The sequence below is a fragment of the Salvelinus namaycush genome, chromosome 3 (genome assembly GCF_016432855.1).
Source record: "Salvelinus namaycush isolate Seneca chromosome 3, SaNama_1.0, whole genome shotgun sequence".
Taxonomy (NCBI): Eukaryota; Metazoa; Chordata; class Actinopteri; order Salmoniformes; family Salmonidae; genus Salvelinus; species Salvelinus namaycush.
Window position 1 is genome coordinate 68202278 of NC_052309.1, and position 21094 is coordinate 68223371.

A 21094-nucleotide genomic window follows, 5' to 3' on the forward strand; every position below is an offset into this window, starting at 1 on the left:
AGACTGATGAGGATCTATTGAGATTTAAGCAAGATCGAGAATTAGAGAACGAAGGCTGGAATGACTGGAAACAACTACTATACGCTCAACATGTCGGTAGAGATACGAATAGCTGTTAGGTGAAATCGTCTACTCTAATACCCATTGTCATACAACAAATGAGAAGACAGGCAGACAATGAGATACCTTCCCCCTTATTTATTGGTAAAATGACAATTTGTTGTTTTGCTTGGTTTACCCGTCCCCCATCTCACAGCATTGACAGCTGCAGGTACTGTTGTGCTAGTCATTGATGACATAAGACGCGGACTGGTCAGAGGAATCCCTCCCCGATAGGAAAAAGTAAAAAAAGCACAGAAAATCAAAAGCAAAAGAAACTGAAGAGAACATCTGAAACCACGAGGTGACAGAACCAGGGCACCCAATACCAGACTCTTCAGAAAACAGAAGAATTGTACACAAATAAAATAAAAAATACATCTTTACATGACAAAAATAATTAAGGATGACAAAGCATCATGTTGAGATTGGGAAGGTATTGTATTGACAGTAACTACTGATTGGTTACATGTTTGAAGAAAAATCATTATACAAATAATAGCAACATGTTTTCAATACACAATTGTGATTTTGGTCAGGAAAACAAATCTTGCTTTATCCTTTTTATTTCACTTTCGTCATTGAATATGAATGATTCAAAAACATTACATTAATGCTAAAAATGACTTATTGGTGACAATGATGACAATGATGTTAATGCACTATGTATATGGTTGGATATCATAGATTAATGATTGGAAAACCTTAGGTGGTCTAGTCTTTGAAATCATACTGTTTAACGTGTGCCAAAAATAAGTCAAAGTAATAATAATAATAATAATAATAACAATAATAATAACAATAATAATTCAGTTAATCTACATAACTGCTATAGCTGGAAGGAAACAACTGTTCTCCCAACTCCTTTTTTGGGGTTGAACACTCTCCTTTTGCCCAAGGGTGACGATCGGGAACAAGAAAAAATGAAATAATGAGAATTGCTACATTCACCCACCACCAAACTAAACAGGGTTAGAAGTGACAAGACATACGTTGAAATACTGTAGCATTACGGTAAAGATGACGAGAGAGAAAGGAGAGGGCACAAAGAGCCCGTTCATTATTCCTCCCAGTTGCGTTTGATTTTTTTCTTACAGAAATACAGTGAAACAAGAAAAGAACAGTGCTCTGTTAAGTGCGATTAGTAAGGATTGATCTTTTTTTCCCTCTCTAAGTGGGGTTGTTGTTTTTTGCCTGGGTGATGTCAGATGTCCATCGTTTGGTTGGTTGGAGATAATGGGTTGTTATGTCCCCGGGTAAGTTAAAACAGTTGTAGGTCGTCATGTTGGTCATAATTGTGTCATTTGTCTGATCATTGGAACCTTGGAGTTGTGTGTTGACAGTTGATTGGCCTGTGAGCTGGTTTGCTTATCAGTTGGTGCATGGTGGTTGGTCAGATCGTCAGTTGGTTTGACCGTGGGATGTGTTTGTCAGCTGGTCTGAACAGTTGGTTGATACTGCAGGTTGGTTGGTGTGTCGGTCCAGTTGGTTAGTTCCCACCACAGCACTTGCTACCACCAGCCTGTGGGGCGGCTTCCTGCAGGTCCACTCCTGCCCGACCACCGGCCCGGCCACCGGCTCCACCCGCTGGCTCGTTCTTAGGAAGCTTCTTGGCTACAGGAGAAGGACAGAAAGAAACGGTAAGTAGGAAGCCTTTATGGTTTCTACACATTTGATAGAAGAAATGTACACTGAGTATTCAAAACATCTTGAACACCTGCTCTTTCCGTGACAGACTGACCAGGTGAATCCAGGTGAAAGCTATGATCCCTTATTGATGTCAATTGTTAAATCCACTTCAATCAGTGTAGATAAAGGAGAGACAGGATAAAGGATTTTTAAGCCTTGAGACAGTTGAGACATTGATTGTGTATGGGTGCCATTCAGAGGTGAATGGGCAAGACAAAAGATTTAAGTTCCTTTGAACGGAGTATGGTAGTAGCTGCCAGGCGCATCGGTTTGTGTGAAGAACTGCAACACTGCTGGGTTTCTCACACTCAACAGTTTCCCATGTGTATCAAGAATGGTCCACCACCCAAAAGACATCCAACCAACTTGACACAACTGTGGAAAGCATTGGAGTCAACATGGGCCAGCATCCCTGTGGAACGCTTTCGACACCTCGTAGAGTCAATGCCCCAACGAATTGAGGCTGTTCTGAGGGCAAAAGGATGGGTGCCACACAATATTTGGAAGGTGTTTCTAATTAAGCAATAAGGCACCAGGGGCTGTGGTATATGGCCAATATACCACCGCTAAGGGCCGTTCTTTAGCACGATGCATCGCGAAATGCCTGGACAATAAGAATAAATATTTGGTCATACCCGTGGTATACGGTCTGATATACCACGGCTGTCAGCCAATCAGCATTCAGGGCTAAAACCACCCAGTTCATAATGTTTGGTATACTCAGTGTATACGTAAGCAATAAGGCCTGAGGGGGTGTGGTATGTGGCCAATATACCATGGCTATGGGCTGTTATTTTGCACGACGCAAGGTGTAGTGCCTGGATACAGCGCTTAGCCGCGGTATATAGGCCATATACCACAAACCCTGAGGTGCCTTATTGCTATTTATAAACTGGTTACCAACTTAATTAAGAGCGGTACAAACACAGTTGAAGTCGGGAGGTTTACATACACTTATGTTGGAGTCATTAAAACTCATTTTCCGACCACTCTACAAATTTCTTGTTAACAAACTATAGTTTTGGCAAGTCGGTTAGGACATCTACTTTGTGCATGACAAGTAATTTTTCCAACAATTGTTTACGGACAGATTATTTCACTGTATCACAATTCCAGTGGGTCAGAAGTTTACATACACTAAGTTGACTGTGCCTTTAAACAGCTAGGAAAATTACAGAAAATGATGTCATGGCTTTAGAAGCTTCTGATAGGCTAATTGACATCATTTGAGTCAATTGGAGGTGTACCTGTGGATGTATTTCAAGGCCTACCTTCAAACTCAGTGCCTCTTTGCTTGACATTATGAGAAAATCAGCCAAGACCTCAGAAACAAAATTGTAGACCTCCACAAGTCTGGTTCATCCTTGAGAGCAATTTCTAAACGCCTGAAGGTACCACGTTCATCTGTACAAACAATAGTACGCAAGTATGAACACCATGGGACCACGCAGCCGCCATACCGCTCAGGAAGGAGACACGTTCTGTCTCCTCGAGATGAACGTACTTTGGTGCGAAAAGTGCAAATCAATCCCAGAACAACAGCAAAAGACCCTGTGAAGAAGCTGGAGGAAACAGGTACAAAAGTATCTATATCCACAGTAAAACGAGTCCTATATCGACATAACCTGAAAGGCCGCTCAGCAAGGAAGAAGCCACTGATCCAAAACTGCCACAAAAAAGACAGACTACGGTTTGCAACTGCACATGGGGAGAAAGATCGTACTTTTTGGAGAAATGTCCTCTGGTCTGATGAAACAAAAATATAACTGTTTGGCCATAATGACCATCAATATGTTTGGAGGAAAAACAGGGAGGCTTGCAAGCCTAAGAACACCATCCCAACCGTGAAACACGGGGCTGGCAGCATCATGTTGTGGGGGTGCTTTGCTGCAGGAGGGACTGGTGCACTTCACAAAATAGATGGCATCATGAGGGAGGAAAATTATGTGGATATATTGAAGCAACATCTCAAGACATCAGTCGAAGTTAAAGCTTGGTCGCAAATGGGTCTTCCAAATGGACAATGACCACAAGCATACTTACAAAGTTGTGGCAAAATGGCTTAAGGACAACAAAGTCAAGGTATTGGAGTGGCCACAAAGCCCTGACCTCAATCCTATAGAAAATGTGTGGGCAGAACTGAAAAAGTATGTGTGAGCAAGGAGGCCTACAACCTGACTAAGTTACAGCAGCTCTGTCAGGAGGAAAGGGCCAAAATTCACCAAACTTATTATGGGAAGCTTGTGGAAGACTACCTGAAACGTTTGACCCAAGTTAAACAATTTAAAGGCAATGCTACTAAATACTAATTGAGTGTATGTAAACTTCTGACCCACTGGGAATGTGATGAAAGAAAAGCTGATATAAATCATTCTCTCTACTATTATTCTGACATTTCACATTCTTAAAATAAAGTGGTGATCCTAACTGACCTAAGACGGATTTTTTACAAGGATTAAATGTCAGGAATTGTGAAACTAAGTTTAAATGTATTTGGCTAAGGTGTATGTAAACTTCCGACCTCAACTGTATATGTTCTTTCATACCCGTGGTATATGGTCTGATATACCACGGCTGTCAGCCAATCAGCATTCAGGGCTCGAACCACCCAGTTTATAAATGCACATATAATATTGTGGTACACGTACCTATGGCCATAAAGATCTCATTGACGTTCATGGCCGTCTTGGCTGAAGTCTCCATGAAGAGCAAACTGTTGTCATCTGCGTACGCTTGTGCTTCCTACAACAACAAAAAACAAAGGGAGGACAGAGATCTTTAGAGCCCCATCAAACACATCGATACAATCAGTAATAACCCAGAGCTTTGAGAGTTCGTGAGCATTCTTGAATATCAACAGAAACTATAAAAATGACATTTCTAGTACATTCTCCTGTTTAAACAAACCACTAATTTCCACTAATAGTCCAGTGGGAGCAGCATCTAATTGTTAGGAGTTCCTCAGTACCTGGAAGTCCACAGCTCTTTTGTTGGCCAGGTCAGCTTTGTTTCCTGACAGTGCAATAACAATGTTAGGGCTGGCTTGTCGTTGGAGCTCCTTCACCCAGTTCTTTGCACGTGTGAATGTATCCTGAACAGGAGAAAAATATTCTTAACATCATAAAAACATTTGTGATTTGATGAAATACATGACAAAGGCAGATTGCACAATGGATGTTTGTTTTTCACACAAGAGCTCTATTATATATCTACAGAAGTGTCAGTTACGAGAGCAAAGGTCTGTCCTTTGTTAAGGGTTTGAATAATCAACCTAAAATAAATCACTGCTGAGTGCTGACAACACTCAGGAACCAGTTCCACACGTGACCAGCAGCAGTCACTCACTGTGTTGGTGATGTCATAGACCACGATGGCAGCCTGCGCTCCTCTGTAGTACATAGGGGCCAGGCTGTGATACCGTTCCTGCCCTGCAGTGTCCCAGATCTCAAACTTAACTGTTGTGTCATCCAAGCAGACGGTCTGTGTGAGGAAGGCAGCTGGAGGGGGGTAGAGACAAATCATAGACTTAGTTTCAGGCTCTATTTTGATTTTGAAGTCTGCAAATGCCCTACAGATAGAAAAGAGGTGTACATTTTACTTCGCCTGTGCATTTCCTCACAGTGGAGTAAAACTCAGTATCTGTACAGGACAGGCATTCTGTTTTCTTCCTTAGATCGTGTCATAGGGGTATAGTTGTCCCTATTTGACATGGCTGAGTTAAACTAGCACAAGGCAAACATAATCCCAACAGCCAAGGCCATGAGACAGTTAAGAGGAAACATGAGCAGTGGCTTAATGAGAACTCGTGAAGCTACAAAGCCAGCGCTGAGGAGACTTGGGAGCCTTCCAACGTTAGAGAGAGGAGGAAGGACAATTATTAGGTAAATAAACAAGATCGAATCGCAGAGCACTACGCACTGGGTAAAAGGTTACTGTGAGTAAAGTAGTGAGAGTAAAATGTACTAAACAAGACTGAGTGATGAACGAGAGAACAAAACATGTGGCTGTCTATTGGCTAATCCACGGAACATAAAGATAATGCTAATTCAGCCCGTTGTGTCACAGGGAAATGTACAGCAGCGCTCATAGAGGAAGCCTGCTCCATACTAAAGCTCGGTGACCTTTGACCAGACAGCTGACAACCGGTTTTAAAATGTTTTTAAAATGCTGACTCGTCCTAAGGCTTTGGCTAGTGTAAGCACCAAGCATCCTGTCTCTCCAGCCTCACCCTCCTGTGGCTGCATGATGTGACGCTGTACTTTAAAAATATATATTTCTAGAAAAGGTAATGCATAAATCCTGAAGAAAGCAATCTAGCTAGTAAACCACTAAATCATAATGGAAATTCCCAACACCTGTGTGTAGGTTTGAAACACTAGGTGAAGCTGAAAATAAATAGTTACTTATTAGTCATTACCCAAATTTTAGTGGAATTCTTTGAATGTTAAAACCATCACGTATTGGTTTCCATATGCCTAGATATTAGAGCAGTTCCAGGACAGGAAATCCCATTGTTGACCGACTTCCTTCCTGTTTTAAAGAGCCCACAGAGAGAGACCCCCTTCTCGCTGCTCCACTCCGGCTAGCAAGTCAATACATACCGTATTAGGCAGATGACAAGTACCTCTTTCTCACACTAATCTATTTTTCAGTTTTGGTTTGAACATTCTCTGTAAGGCTTTCTGTGGCCGGGAGTAAGGACCTCCCACTCCTTGTGGCATATTTAAAGTGTCAGTCAAAGGCTCGGCTGCTCATGCAAGAGTCAGGTGATCAGCTGCCAAGAAAGATCTGGTTCTGTAGCTCATGTCTGCTCCTGACCTGGCCTTGACAACAGCTAGGGTAAGGGCTGCTAGCTAGCAAGAACACAGCCCCGATTACCAAGGCATTCTAAGTGGTCTTCCTTCAGTCTACTACACATTAACACTTCCATTCTATTTGATCTTTATAAACATGATACTTGATCTTTATAAACATGATACTGACTCAACACAAGGACAGCTGTAACGCAACACAAACACTAAGCATGACTAAGACACAGTCAGAAGAATGACAATCCCAATGGCGTGCCTACTCACCTCCGATGGTGCTCTCCTGGTACTCGTGGAACTGGCCCTTGACGAAGCGCAGCACCAAGCTGGACTTGCCCACCGCTGACTCTCCCAGCAGCACCAGCTTGAACTGGCAGATCTTGTTGCTGGCCGCCGCGCCGTTGGTCCGTGCTGGTCCTCCTCGACCTGCCATGCTGCCGAGCAGAGAGCTTCACCGGGGTAAGAGGCTCTTGGTGGAGAATGAGGCTGCCTTGGGCGGATGACTGGGGCACTGAAGCGGAGCAGGGACTGAAGCTGAGACCGGGCCAGGCGAGGGTGGGCTAAGCTGGGTCAGGTGAGTCTAGGCCAGGAAGTGAGGGGGCTGGAGGAAGAGGGGACTTCACCTGTGTGAGCTGGAAGAAAGAACAGACTGAGTAATAATATCACTTGTAGGCAGCTAGTGTGATACAGGGAAACTTTAGTAAACTAGAGCGTCTTCAGAATGTATTCATACCCCTTGAATTATTCCACATTGTTGTGTTACAGCCTGAATTCAAAATGGATTAAATATTTTTTTTGTTCTCAACCATCTACACACAATAGCCCATAATGACAAAGTGAAAACATGTTTAGAAATGTTGCTCATTTATTGAAAATTACATAAGTATTCATACCCCTGAGTCAATACTTTGTAGATGCACCTTTGGCAGTGATTACAGCAGTGAGTCTTTCTCTGTAAGTTTTCCACACCTGGATTGTGCAACATTTGCCCATTTATTATTTTCAAGTTTCTTCAAGCTCTGTCAAATTGGTTGTTGATCATTGCAAGACAGCCATTTTCAAGTCTGGCCATACATTTTCAAGTAGATTTAAGTCAAAACTAACTCTACCACTCAAGAACATTCACTGTCTTCATGGTAAGCAACTCCAGTGTAGATTTGGACTTGTGTTTGAGGTTATTGTCCTGCTGAAAAGGTCAATTCATCTCCTAGTGTCAGCAGACAAGCAGGTTTTCCTCTAGGAGTTTGCCTGTGCTTAGCTCCATTTTGTTTATTTTTTATCCTGAAAGGACTGGAGGATTTTAACATTTACAAGCATACCCATAACATGATGTAGCCTCCACTATGCTTGAAAATATGGAGTGTGGTACTCAGTAATGTCTTGTATTTGCCCCAAACCGAACACTTTGTATTCAGGATAAAAAAGTGAAAATGCTTTGCCACATTTTTTGCAGTATTACTTTAGTGCCTTGTAGCAAACAGGATGTACATTTTTGGAATATTTTTACTCTGTACAGGCTTCCTTCTATTCACTCTGTCAATTACGTTAGTATTGTGGAGTAACTACAATATCTCATATCACAGCCATTAAACTCTCTGTTTTAAAGTCACCATTGGCCTCTCAGGCAACTGAGTTAGGAAGGTCACCTGTATCTTTGTAGTGACTGGGTGTATTGCTACACCATTCAAAGTGTAATTAATAACTTCACCATGCTCAAAGGGCTAGTCAATCTACCAATAGGTTCCCTTCTTTGCGAGGCATTGGAAAGGGACCTTACAATTATCTGTGTGTGTGGGGTACAGAGATGAGGAAGACATTCCAAATAAAACAAAAAACACTATTATTGCACACAGACTGAGTCCATGCAACTTATGTGACTTGTTAAGCACATTTTTACTACTGAACTTATTTAGGTACGCCATAACAAAAGGGTGAATACTTATTGACTCAAGACATTTCAGATTTGAATTAACTACTACAACTTTTAAAAACATCATTCCACTACGGGGTATTGTTTAAGGCAGTCACCAAATAAAATCTAAATGTAATAATTTTTTCATTCAGGCTGTAAAACAAGAGGTGTGAATACTTTCTGAAGGCACTTTATATACAGGTTATAATACAGTTGCAGCCACATGTGTCCAGAAACGGGGTCTCCGTTGAAGGTTATGGGTCTTCCAGCAGGACAGCGACCCCCTGGGCTCCCGAGGGACGCAGCGGTCTAAGGCACTGCATCTCAGTGTTAGAGGCGTCACTACAGACCCTGGTTTCGATTCCAGGCTGTATCACAACTGGCTGTAATTGGGAGTCCCATAGGTCGGCGCACAATTGGCCCAGAGTCGTCCGGGTTTGGCCGTCATAAATAAGAATTTGTTCTTAACTTACTTGCCTAGTTAAATAAAAAGGTTAAATAAATAAAAATAAAATAAAAAAACACATCAAAAAGCACACAGGAATGGGCGTTGACTACATGCCTCAAGTCTTAAAAATCCTTCTTTACCCCGTCTCCTCCTACCCTTCATCTACACTGATTGAAGTGGATTTAACAGGTGACATCAATAGGGGATCATAGCATTCACCTGGTCAGTCTCATGGAAAGAGTGGGTGTTCCTCATGTTTTGTACACTATGCATGCCATTTAGAGCTATCGAGGTGAATATAATAAGTCATTATCATTTCTTATAGTCTTGCCTAAATCAGTGAGAAAAGTGTTGACTGCAAGGAGTCAATGGTGTCATACCAAGTTGGCTACTCCCGCAAGTGTCTGGTATAAACCAATCTACTTTCATGTTCCGGGTTAGAGTCCTTTGTATCTTAACCTTTGACTGGGCTTATTATTCAGGTTCAAACAAACCTTTAAAAAAATGGTCCTGATGTGCATCAGTTACTCATTAAAACCCCCAAAATGCCTCAAATCAATGCCTCGCAGACTAATTATTCTGCTCCAGTTGATCAGTGTTGCAAATCAATAATGTTCTGATGAACACTATTGGTCGAGGAACATCTCAGTGCTTCTAAACACCACCATGGCTTGACAAGAAAACAGTTGAATGTTTCAATTGAAGGTTATTTTCTGGTAAGCCTACTGGAAACCTACATTGTGGTCTGGATGTCTGTTTGAATGAAGCACGGGAGATTTAAATGGAACAGGGAGATAAGCCCTGCCCTCTTCACTTTTAATTATATTTACTTTAGACTCAACAGTCAAATACAGCAGTGAAGGAAATGTCATGGGGTCCTGTCCAAAGCAACATTTAGAAATGCAGATTGGGTCATGATGAGTGCGACCACAATTAACCGTGAGCATTCACAATCATGACGCTTGAACGCCAAATTTGGGGGGGGAGACAGTCCCCCCACGCGCCCAAACCTATGTCTAGACACATCAGCCTAAACCCAAGTTCAACTATGTTCACATCCAACCCAATGCAACCTGTGTGTGTGTGTGTGTGTGTGTGTGTGTGTGTGTGTGTGTGTGTGTGTGTGTGTGTGTGTTCTCAGAGACCACAGAGCTGAGGACCACAGTGAAAACACAGAACAGGAAACGATAGTCTGTGAGCTGCTTGCCCCAAGGACTCCTGTTTCTGTGTTACAATCCACCTTGGGCCTGCACACATCCCTCTTAACTTAGATAGGTCCACGTTAGTCACATGATGATGTGCAGATTGAGTACACTGGCCCAACCAAAAGATGACAGAGTCCAAGTGTTCTTCTTACCATTGACTGAGGAATATGACTACAGTAGAAAAACTTAAACAAATCTTCCATAGAGCTACTTTACGAGGTCAGTCAGCTTCTGCTTGGTGAAAGGGACAGGAAACGGACTAGTAACAGCAAGGTTGCAAGTTCAAATCCCCGAGCTGACAAGGTACAAATCTGTCGTTCTGCCCCTGAACAAGGCAGTTAACCCACTGTTCCTAGGCCGTCATTGAAAATAAGAATTTGTTCTTAACTGACTTGCCTAGTTAAATAAAGGTAAAAAATAAAATAATTAAGCCTTTCTTTAAAATCAATACACAAGTATATATTTTTAAACCTGCATATTTAGTTAATATTGCCTGCTAACATGAATTTCTTATAATTAGGGAAATTGTGTCATTTCTCTTGCGCTCCGTGCAAGCAGTCAGGGTACATGCAGCAGTTTGGGCCGCCTGGCTCATTGCGAACTGTGTAAAGTCCATTTATTCCTAACAAAGGCCGTAATTAATTTGCCAGAATTGTACATAATTATGACATAACATTGAAGGTTGTACAATGTAACAGCAATATTTAGACTTAGGGATGCCATCCGTTAGATAAAATACAGAACGGAAAGAATAAACGTTTTGTTTTCGAAATGATAGTTTCCAGATTCGACCATTTGAATGACCAAAGGCTCGTATTTCTGTGTGTTATTATGTTATAAGTCTATGATTTGATAGAGCAGTCTGACTGAGCGATGGTATGCACCAGCATGCTCGTAAGCATTCATTCAAACATCACTTTCGTGCGTTTGACAGCAGCTCTTCGCAATGCTCTAAGCATTGCCCTGTTTATGACTTCAAGCCTATCAACTCCCGAGATTAGGCTGGTGTAACATATATGAAATGGCTAGCTAGTTAGCGGGGTGCGCGCTAATAGCGTTTCAATCGGTGACATCATTCACTCTGAGACTTGGAGTAGTTGTTCCCCTTGCTCTGCAAGGGCCGCGGCTTTTGTGGAGCGATGGGTAACGCTGCGTTCCTCGTTCGAGCCCAGGTAGGAGCAAGGAGAGGGACGGAAGCTATACTGTTACACTGGCAATACTAAAGTGCCTATAAGAACATCCAATAGTCAAAGGTATATGAAATACAAATCGTATAGAGAGATAGTCCTATAATTCCTATAATAACTACAACCAGCTTTCATATGTTCTCATGTTCTGAGCAAGGAACTTAAACGTTAGCTTTCTTACATGGCACATATTGCACTTTTACTTTCTTCTCCAACACTTTGTTTTTGCATTATTTAAACCAAATTGAACATGTTTCATTATTTATTTGAGGCTAAATTGATTTTATTGATGTATTACATTAAGTTAAAATAAGTGTTCATTCAGTATTGTTGTAATTGTCTTTATTAAGTCAAATATATATAAAATCGTCGGATTAATCGGTATCGGCCTTTTTTGGTCCTCCAATAATCGGTATCGCCATTGAAAAATCATAATCGGTCGACCTCTAGAGCAGACAGTACAGCAAGGTAGCACACCAAAGTCCTAGGCTACTGCCACATACACATCACACACCATCCGAGGGATTCCTAGACGCACCACAGTGAGTGTGGAGAGAAATAGCTGCATGTTCATTGGGTCAACATGTAAATCCTCTACGTGCTAATATGATGAAGCTAAGGTGCAAACAAGAGAGGAAGTTGTAACAAAGCTAATAGACCAGGACTGTGGCACTAAGCCCAATGTCTTTGTGTTTCTGAGAAGAACGTAGAAACATCCTCATATTTCTTCTAATTAAGCTAGCCTAAACAGGTCACTCCTGTCAAATGTTTGAGGCACTTTTTACACAAAATGTTTACCCTTACCAGTATGTCTACCATTCTAAGACAAAACAACAGGTGTGACTGCTCTCCAACCCTGATAGCCTACTACACACACACACACACTATGGAAATGTAGAGGTCAGCATGCCTCACTGTCCCAGGACAAGGCTCCATAGCCAAGGACAGGGAGGGAGGGAGGCTGGGGGAGATTCCAAGAGATTCCCAGCCTGAGATGTGGGCTTCAGAAACCAAAAACAGGATAAGGGAGTGAGAACATTTAACCTAGGCTAGTCATATGAGACCATATTGTATATTAGTGTCAGTAACACTGATAACACTCAATATAAACACAGAGGACAAACATAACTGAAAATCTGATCTGCATCAAAAGCCCTGTGTTCAATCTACCATTACAAACCAAAACAGTGGATTTAGGCCTAACAGATTAGGAAATGGTTATTGAACAGGGCGGCGCACAATTGGCCCAGCGTTGTCCGGGTTTGGCCGCCATTGTAAATAAGAATTTGTTCTTAACTGACTTGCCTAGTTAAATAAAGGTAAAATAAAACATTATCCTTGGTAATATGATTGACTGATTGCTAGAGGGCCTGTAGTGGCTGGCCCAACATTCTCTCCTGTTCCGAGAGTCACTCAGAGCAGCATCATGCATCTAAGCAGCCCTCTGCTGGCATCTTTAATGGACTCTGGAGACCTCCACACACTGAAGTGGGTCAGAGAGATGGAGGGGAGAGAGGCTGGGTCAAAGAGAGAGTAGGTGAGAGAGGGAGAGATGGTAAAATGTTCATACAGCCTCCCATGGGCTTTGCTGCCAGCTTGAAATCCAAGCACTTAGTAAAACACAGCCACAGAACTGGTAGCACCACACACAATTAACTACATACAGATATTGCATGTATTGCCCTCATGATCCAATCAACAGTTTCTCACTCACATGCATGAGGTAGACTTTAATGCTATACAAGACAATGCATGCACAAATATATCAAATGAAGAAGCCACGTTCATGATGGACATGCTGACCAAACCGACTCTGTGTGTGCGTTGGTGTTGTCTATCCCCAACAGACGCGTTCATGCAGGTTAAAATACTATATTAATTTGGGGTCAGGTCAAAACACACATGAAACATTAAATTGACATTTAGCTAGCTAGCTTGCTGGATAATTGGTCCTGGGAGATCAACATTGGGTTGTTATTTTACCTGAAATACATATGGTCTTTTTTCTTTTCTTTTTAAAGCTGGATCTTTGACCCATTTGGAGTCATACAAAATGATGTGTTCTCTACTCCGACAATTAATCCACAGATAAAAATCGGGAAACCTAGCTTGTTTTTAGTTAAATTCTTTGATTAATATCTCCTAGTTCAGGGTCTTCTTTTTCTTCTTCTGTGGATTTGACATGGCGGTTGGCAACCAACTTTAAGGTGCATTACCGCCACCAACTGGTGTGACCTTGTTCATCTTTCAAGTCACCCACATTGGTATATGCTCGTAAAAACCAAATGGGTAGATGGGAGAGGTGGGACTAGCAGCGCACCTAGCGTCTAAAATAGAACCAAGCTCTATTAGCGCCTGGCTACACAGACACACGTTTACACACGCAAGCACTTTGGATTAAACGATTGAATAATAAATGTCCACATTCATGTCATTCAACGTGGTCAGTCTTGTCAGCATGTTAGTAAGTCTGAAAAAGAGTGTGGGCGAGGGGGAACTTCTCAGTAACTATTCAGTTTCTATTTAACATGACCAGTGACATCAGTTACCATCACCTTGTGGGTTTCCTCTTATACTTGACATCCCAAACATTACACACACACACACACACGAGATGACTGGTACACCCACCTGGCCTTAAGTTGGCTAACATTTGAAGTACCTACTCTCATATTTAGCCATGAACCCCATCCGCTATGCTCCACACTACTCTTAACTAGGGCCGGGACCCTACCAGCATCGCGATACTCGTTAGTATCGTGGCAAGGAATCAAAACACAAAGTGGATTTAACTTTAGGAAAACAGCCCTAATGTTGGAAACAAACATCATTATGTTGTCATCCAGACTGATCCATGATTTATTTTTCCAAGCTATAGCACACAATGTTTTACATACAGCAGGTTTCTTGAAGGACCAAAGAGTTAGATCTGCTTCGTGTTTTCATTTTTGACATGGAAAACATATCCTGGTATCATCCCAGCCCTACTCTTAACCTCAGAGCCCTCACAGCCAACCCCATTATTGACCATAACTAGCCTAAAGGTATGCTTCAGTCACAACTCACAGTCCCACTGTGCTCTGCTGTCAGGTACAACTTAGCCTGGGTGCCAGTCAGTTTCTGCTCTCTTGTCAACTCATTATGGAATTGTCATACCAAACATTGCTGAAAGGCTTGACAATGACATTGGAGTAGGCAAAAGCACAAACAGATCTGGAATCAGGCTAGGTAAAACTCTTAGGCCAGTGCTGTTCATGGTAATCAGCAGGGGGTGGAATGGGACTGATCAGAAAGAGTACCTGATGTTACTGGACTGGGAGTACCCGATGTTACTGGACTGGGTAGAATGAAGTTAGTTGTACTATGAGGATGCACAGAATTCCTCTAAACAACTGATTAGGCTAGCATGGGATGGGTTGATTGGAAGAGGAAAGGAATGGTGACTAAGGTTGCGTTTTGACAGGCAGTCCAAATTCTGATATTTTTTTTCAGTCGTTTGTCTTTTGACCAATCAGATCAGCTCTAAAAAATATCTGATTTGAAAAGATCTGATGTGATTGGTCAAAAGACCAGTGAGTGAAAAAAATATCAGAATTGGGCTGCCTGTCTAAACACAGCCTAAATCTCTGGGAATGCAAACAGGATACACATCACTAGCAAATGATTGGGGCAGGCAAGGGAGAAATAATGTCCTTCTCTTTCTGGCTCCCTCTGTGTGAGAAACATGACAGCCAAGCAAAAGCGTGTGTAATACAATTCTACTCCATGCTGATAATTTTGGCCTCTCACATTACATCCAACAAGTTGTGGAAAAGACAACAGTTTCAGAGTTAATTGAAAATGTTTGAGTTGATTTTATTTTTACAGGGACGGTGCACATTAATCAACGTTTCAGTAAAAGTGCCGGTTTTAGCCAGCCGGCTAATTTTCAACCACAGTCCCTGGGCAGGTTAAAGCCATTGTTGATTAAGCCTGGATACTTTTTTCAGGAATTTTCTCTTGAACCATATGGTCCATCTACTAGAAACTCGTGGACAATATGGACGCAGATATATTTAAAAAAAATGAATACTCATATTTATAATTAAAGTATAAATGACCAAACTTACCTGGCAATCTATGACCAAAAATGTAGCTTTGCAACCCTAAGTGAGATAAAAAGCATCTGTTTTTGCATAGGCCTACTGGGCTAAACCCCAACCCCCAACTCAATTTGAGCATGGGGCTAGTATGAGAAATAAGAACCCCAGACAGGGCCTCAGCTGCAGAGATAAAGGGTCAGGATGAGGGTCAGGATGAGGTTAGTGGGTGTCTCATCAGGCTGCGACGAAGCACATTAATTATTAATGACTCAAACTTAATGAAATAATTTTCCATTTGTTTAGGCCTAAATTGTTGTGGTTTAATCAATAGGCGGCATACATTGATACTGTAAGTCTCAAACAAGTCTGGTAGCAAACTGACCAGTAACCCACTCTGCACATAGAACTCTCCAGCTTGGGTAACAGAAAAAATGTCACACCTACAGGATATCTTCAGTCTTTTGAGGAGTCATCAGAATGACCCGTTGTGAATGGGCACGATTCATTCATTCCTCCATCAACTCCAATGCATTTCAACCTTTCTGACCACACTAACATATACCAATTAGGCTTACTTTGGAGTGAACATTGAAAAGTGTTGCGTCTCACGCAGATGCATGTTATTTTACTAGCCATTCTGTCAGGAATATTTGGAAATATCATAGAAACAGTCTTAACTAGGCTTACAACACCAAATCAAACAAACATTTTATGCCACCTAGTAATATTGCCTTTTATATAATGTTTGCCTGTGTCACCACTCTCTAAGGACAAGGTCCACACCATAACATGGCAGCAACTTGGGAAAATTATTAAAAATCCCTTCTCTAGTCCTGTTATTGAGCCATAACACACCAACGAGTTTCCAATGAGGATTTACCCTGGTGTTTACCCAAAAGACTCAAGCCCAGTCCACTTTTCAGCTGGCATTTACATAACAATGTCTAAAATGTGAACTTTAACAGCTTCTCACAAAGCAACTGTCTTAATGATGCAGAGGTTGACTCTGCTTGCCCAAAGTCTTAGTGTCTCACTCCTGATAGAAACTCAATTACACTAGAGCTTACATTAAAAAGTGGCAATTCAGTCTCCCTTTCACCACATTTAACAAATGATTTAAGTAACAAAAGGCACATCTCAAGATGAGTTGGTTATTTGAATCAGCTGTATAGTGCAAAGGCAAAAACCAAAACGTGCACCCAGGGTTTGGGAAACTCTGCTCTAAGGTATGTAATGACTGACATGACAAGAGGAAAACGGACAATGCACTACCCAATTTCATAATTGCACCTTCTACATTCTACTATTACAACTTTCAGGAGTAAGTTGAAAGCCGAACTGAGTTCTGGGGGACTCCCGTGCCCACCCCCCTGCCATAGATGACCTGCAGTAAAGGTGAAGGAGTGAACAAGGGTACAGGACTGATGAGACACAGTAAGTTATGAGGGACACCACATTCCACCATAGACCAGAGAAACGGAAGCATGCATTCATACAAAAGTAACATGACACTGACAGACTCCCACAATGAGGGCTACATCAGATAACTGACCTACCTGTACCACAATTGACACAACAAGTACAGAGCAAAAATGTAACTCAGCAAATGATGGCATTCAAAATGATGCGCCTAATTAGATACAGCCATGAACTCCAATTATGCAAAATATGTTTTGAGACCTAGCTAAGTAAACGATTATAACCAGTGGCAAGATAACAATTAACGTAAAATACCAGGTGACGTGGGTTACTGCAAGATGGAATGATTCGTGATCATTGCCAGGCAGAAACCATAAATAGCTATTAAGTTGGTGGGTTTCAAACTTCCTCATACTATCGTCATCATCACTGATACCAAGAGCCTGCTGACACCAATGGCAATGAGCTAAGATACTCTGTTGAAAGCTAGAAATCAACATATGAAAAGTTTATCAAATTGATTGGACTAAAAGGAAAATCTACTAGCTATATAGTTAGTTAGCTGTCTGTTAAAGACTAACTAGCTATGGAATACAAATCTAACACATGCCATCTGTAATTTAGCTAGCTAGCCCACCAAGTTACAGTAACTAGCTAGCTTTTAAAAGCCAAACAATTTTTTAAATTGTTATATAATGTCAATGAGAGCTATAGTTTAGTAGTTAGTTAGCTGAGTAGACGACAAAAATATGTCTACTGTAAATTAACGTTACTGCCAGTATAAACAAAATAGGACGACACTGACGAAAGCTAGCTAATGCTAACTAACTTGGCTAAGTTTATGATGACATCGCACAGAAAAGACGGGGTAAATCAAACATCTAAAAGATAAATAACTATTTGGTCAAATTATGAACAAAGCTTTTTATTATTTGCTAACTAGTTACCTCATTAGCTATCTGGACAAGTAATCAGTCCCATTTAACATATCAATCTAACAGTCGTTAGCTAGCGACGTATCTCTGGCTAGGTAGCTAGCTAACGTTAGTTTACTGTCTGGTTGATTGAGCAAAATTTGACAGTGGAAATCTAAACCAAAATAGTATAGTTTACAGCTTACCGTTCGAGGCAAAGGTCAAACATGCGTTTCCTTTTCTTTGTATACTCTCACTTTCCACAATTTCGATTTGACGACTTTTCTCTATCACAGCTCACTACGACTGCTCAACACATAGGCCCCGGCCTTCACTTCTGCTTGGTTGCATTTTTTTCCGGGATCCTCCCACTTCCTGAAGGTGTGGCTTCCCTCTGATTATGTGTCGTTGGGAACCTGGGAACTGTAGTTTACTTGAACACAAATTTGGTCAGGGCTGATTATTTAGGAGTAGTCTCCGTCGACAGACTTGTTGGCTCCCACAATGTATCAATGCTACTGATTTTGCCTAGGATCGGATTTACGAGACTAATTTAGGAGCGGCAAGTAGTGGCAGTTGCCACTCTCCATAGCGCAAGATAAAACTGCATCCGATATATTTTTTTTATATATAAAAAAACATCAAACTAGCATTTACACAGGCAGCCCAGTACTGATATTTTTTACACGAATTAGTATTTTAACCAATCACATCAGATCTTTTAACATCCGATCTTTTTGGTCAAAAGAAACACCCCTGGCACCAGATAGGCAATCAACAACTCAGATTCGGTCCCATAGTTTTTCAAATGTATTTAATCAAATATTTACAGAAGCTTTAAATGTATCACCATCTGGTGGCGCTAAAGACCATGATATTTGCCATCATCTGACATCAGTTCAGATCTAAATTTTGTTCATAAATGTAAACTCACTGACCCAAACGTTCATGTTGTGGGCATCAAATGGAGAAGCCCCAGTATTTTAGGGTGGGTTTATCTAAAGGCATAGGTCTATCTAAAGAGATATTGTTGGATGTTGAGTGATTGACTAACAATATTTATGTAATTGTGTACCACTACTGTGACCTGCTCAGTTAAACCTTTCAAGTTATTTCATTTCAGATGTAATTGTATTTCTCTATTATGTAATTGTATTTCTCCCTGTTAAAAAAAAATATATATGTTAATATTCTGTTTGCATCTAAATAGTTATTTTACAACTAATATCAGTTACAAACAAAATTATATACAACTCTTTCAGTCTGCACACATTGTTCAAATCATTCTGTAATTTGTACGCTTCTGAAACTGTTGTGCTTGTACAGTAGGCTATACATTACACATCTTATTTCAGTCTGTTACCAAATAAACAGTAAAATATACAGCATAGAAAAAGTCAGAAAATGTTCAAGACACAAGAGCAAAAAGAGATGCAGAGCTATGAATAGCCATATTGCAGAAGAGGGAAAAACACAAATAACCAAAGGTCCTCTTTGGCCAGCAATCCCCTGGCAGGCTAGCCAAGAGACAATTTCTTAAAATAATGAGCACAAACATTGGTCGTATGCTGTAATGTCCAGACAGCTTGTAGAATGAGCTCCACAGTGTGTTCACAAACAATGAAATCACATAAAAACACATGACAAAATAATGCTCATTTAGGTGATGATACTTTCTATGTAAACACATTATAATGAAGGAAAGGGGTGGGGTTTGCTGTTCCCATGGCTGCCAGGTCTCAATATGATATGTCTAGAGATACCCTCCGGTTAGTAATACCTAACTTTCAGTTCACAAGAAATGCGTAATAAACACAAAGCTGAATACTTTTGTAAACTGAGTCAGCTTGTCTTCATAATCTCGGGTCCATATCAATGCTGTATTTACAGTCAAATTAAATAAACAGTACATCAAGTAGTAGTACAATCAGTGTCGATATTATGTAGTGTGATTACTGTGGTGTACGTTTTAGACTGTAAAGCAATCATTCATTTCTCAGATGTAAACTCATGTAGCATAAGAGATGCAACCAAAAAGGGAGAGTTGATGGGCTCAGCGTTACTTTGCAGCAGTAATGTTCCAGTTTATTTATCTGGTCTCTGTGGGGCTCCAGACAGCTGCTAATGTGTCACCTCCAAGCCCCAGAGAGGCTCGACTTCCAGGGCCTGCTGTGTGCTGATGTTGGTCTCCTGGGTCTGGGACTCTGCCTGCTCAGCATCACTCTGCATCCTCTTAGGTCTCTCCCTGTCCTGTGGATACTCAATGTTAGGCCCTCCACAGTCTGGCTCTTGCCCTGCTGACTGCCCCACTAGAGGTAGGGATGAGTCCAGTGTGTGGACAGGGCTGGAGCCCACCAGGTCATTCTTCCTGGCTCTGTTGAGAGAGCCCTGCCCCTGCGTGGTCTGGTTGTATGTTGGGCTGACAGACGTGTAGACCCCAGACTGAGAGCTGAAGGTGGTGTGGAACTGTGGTTGGCCGGTAGGGGTCAGTGAGACGTGGATAGGCATTGGGGAGATGGGCGGTGAATGGCTGCGGTCAGAGTTGACCTGGACACTCAGGGAGGGGTGGGACTGGCTGAGGCTGCCTGGGGAACGAAAGGTACTGATGGTGGGGATGGAGGCTTTGTACTCAACTTGACCAGGACCCACACCTGGGAGTACTGGGAAGGCAGAGCTGAGGTTCAGAAGAGATGGCCCAGTCCGGCATTGGGAGTGGCCCATGTAGGGTGAGTTGGGTGTAGTTCTGGAGGTCGGGAAAGGCCTGTACTGGGCTTCAAGTCCCTGACCAGTGGTTCTGCCTCTGTCCGAGCAGCACGGATGTAAACAGGACGACCTGGGATTGGACGTCTGGTGAAGGTGCTCAACCTCCACCTTCTGACTCATGCCGGGACCTCTGCCCTGGGTGGGCACCCCACTGTAGGCCCACATGTTCCTGGCAGGGTGGCTGAGAGGTTCATATTGGAGGTGAGATGGGTGAGGTCCAGCGGGCATACTGAAAGGCACCCGTGTCTGCCAGTCATTGGCAGCAGTCATGTTGCTGCTGGGGTTGGGGTTAGGGGCCATCTGCAGGCCGTAAGGATAGGTGGAGATAGCAGAGGGGTAATGAAACATGGTCACATGGGCCTGCAGGAAACACATCATCTCGTGGAGCTCCTTGGTCAGGTTGGACACCTCCTGGTTAAGGGTATTCATCTGGAAAATAGATGGCATGCAGAATAATGAAAGCTATAGTCTGTTGCTTGGTTGAATCGTAATTATTCCAAGGCAGGATAGTTCTATTGTCTCTTTCTAGGTCAGAAATGGTAGAAACCAAAAACAAGCAGTCAAATTA

The 21094-nt window shown here is 41.9% G+C and overlaps 2 protein-coding genes across 2 annotated transcripts in view; both read right to left on the reverse strand.

The window, feature by feature from the left end:
* Window positions 1–173: 173 nt before the first annotated feature.
* On the reverse strand, window positions 174–18122 carry LOC120035891 (ras-related protein Rab-5C-like). Its single transcript, XM_038982357.1, has 6 exons — window positions 17970–18122; window positions 6864–7228; window positions 5134–5285; window positions 4757–4879; window positions 4437–4530; window positions 174–1713 (listed from the first exon to the last, which is right to left on the reverse strand). The coding sequence occupies exons 2-6, from the start codon at window positions 7027–7029 to the stop codon at window positions 1589–1591; spliced, it is 660 nt and encodes a 219-aa protein (XP_038838285.1). The 5' UTR covers window positions 7030–7228; window positions 17970–18122; the 3' UTR covers window positions 174–1588.
* Window positions 18123–19884: 1762 nt separating this feature from the next.
* The window catches only part of LOC120044001 (potassium voltage-gated channel subfamily H member 4-like), a 28578-nt gene continuing 27368 nt past the window's right edge, over window positions 19885–21094 (reverse strand). The window contains exon 16 of the mRNA XM_038988594.1: window positions 19885–20955. Within this exon, the coding sequence (XP_038844522.1) occupies window positions 19885–20955 (1071 nt within the window). The remainder of the gene's footprint in view (window positions 20956–21094) is intronic.

Excerpts from the sequence above, each read along its gene's own strand:
- LOC120035891 (XM_038982357.1), bottom strand. The coding sequence starts at position 7,029 with ATGGCAGGTCGAGGAGGACCAGCACGGACCAACGGCGCGGCGGCCAGC. Across the intron at positions 5,286-6,863 it reads CCAGGAGAGCACCATCGGAG|CTGCCTTCCTCACACAGACC; the intron begins GTGAGTAGGCAC and ends ACCCCCCTCCAG. Across the intron at positions 4,880-5,133 it reads TCTATGACATCACCAACACA|GATACATTCACACGTGCAAA; the intron begins GTGAGTGACTGC and ends TCTCCTGTTCAG.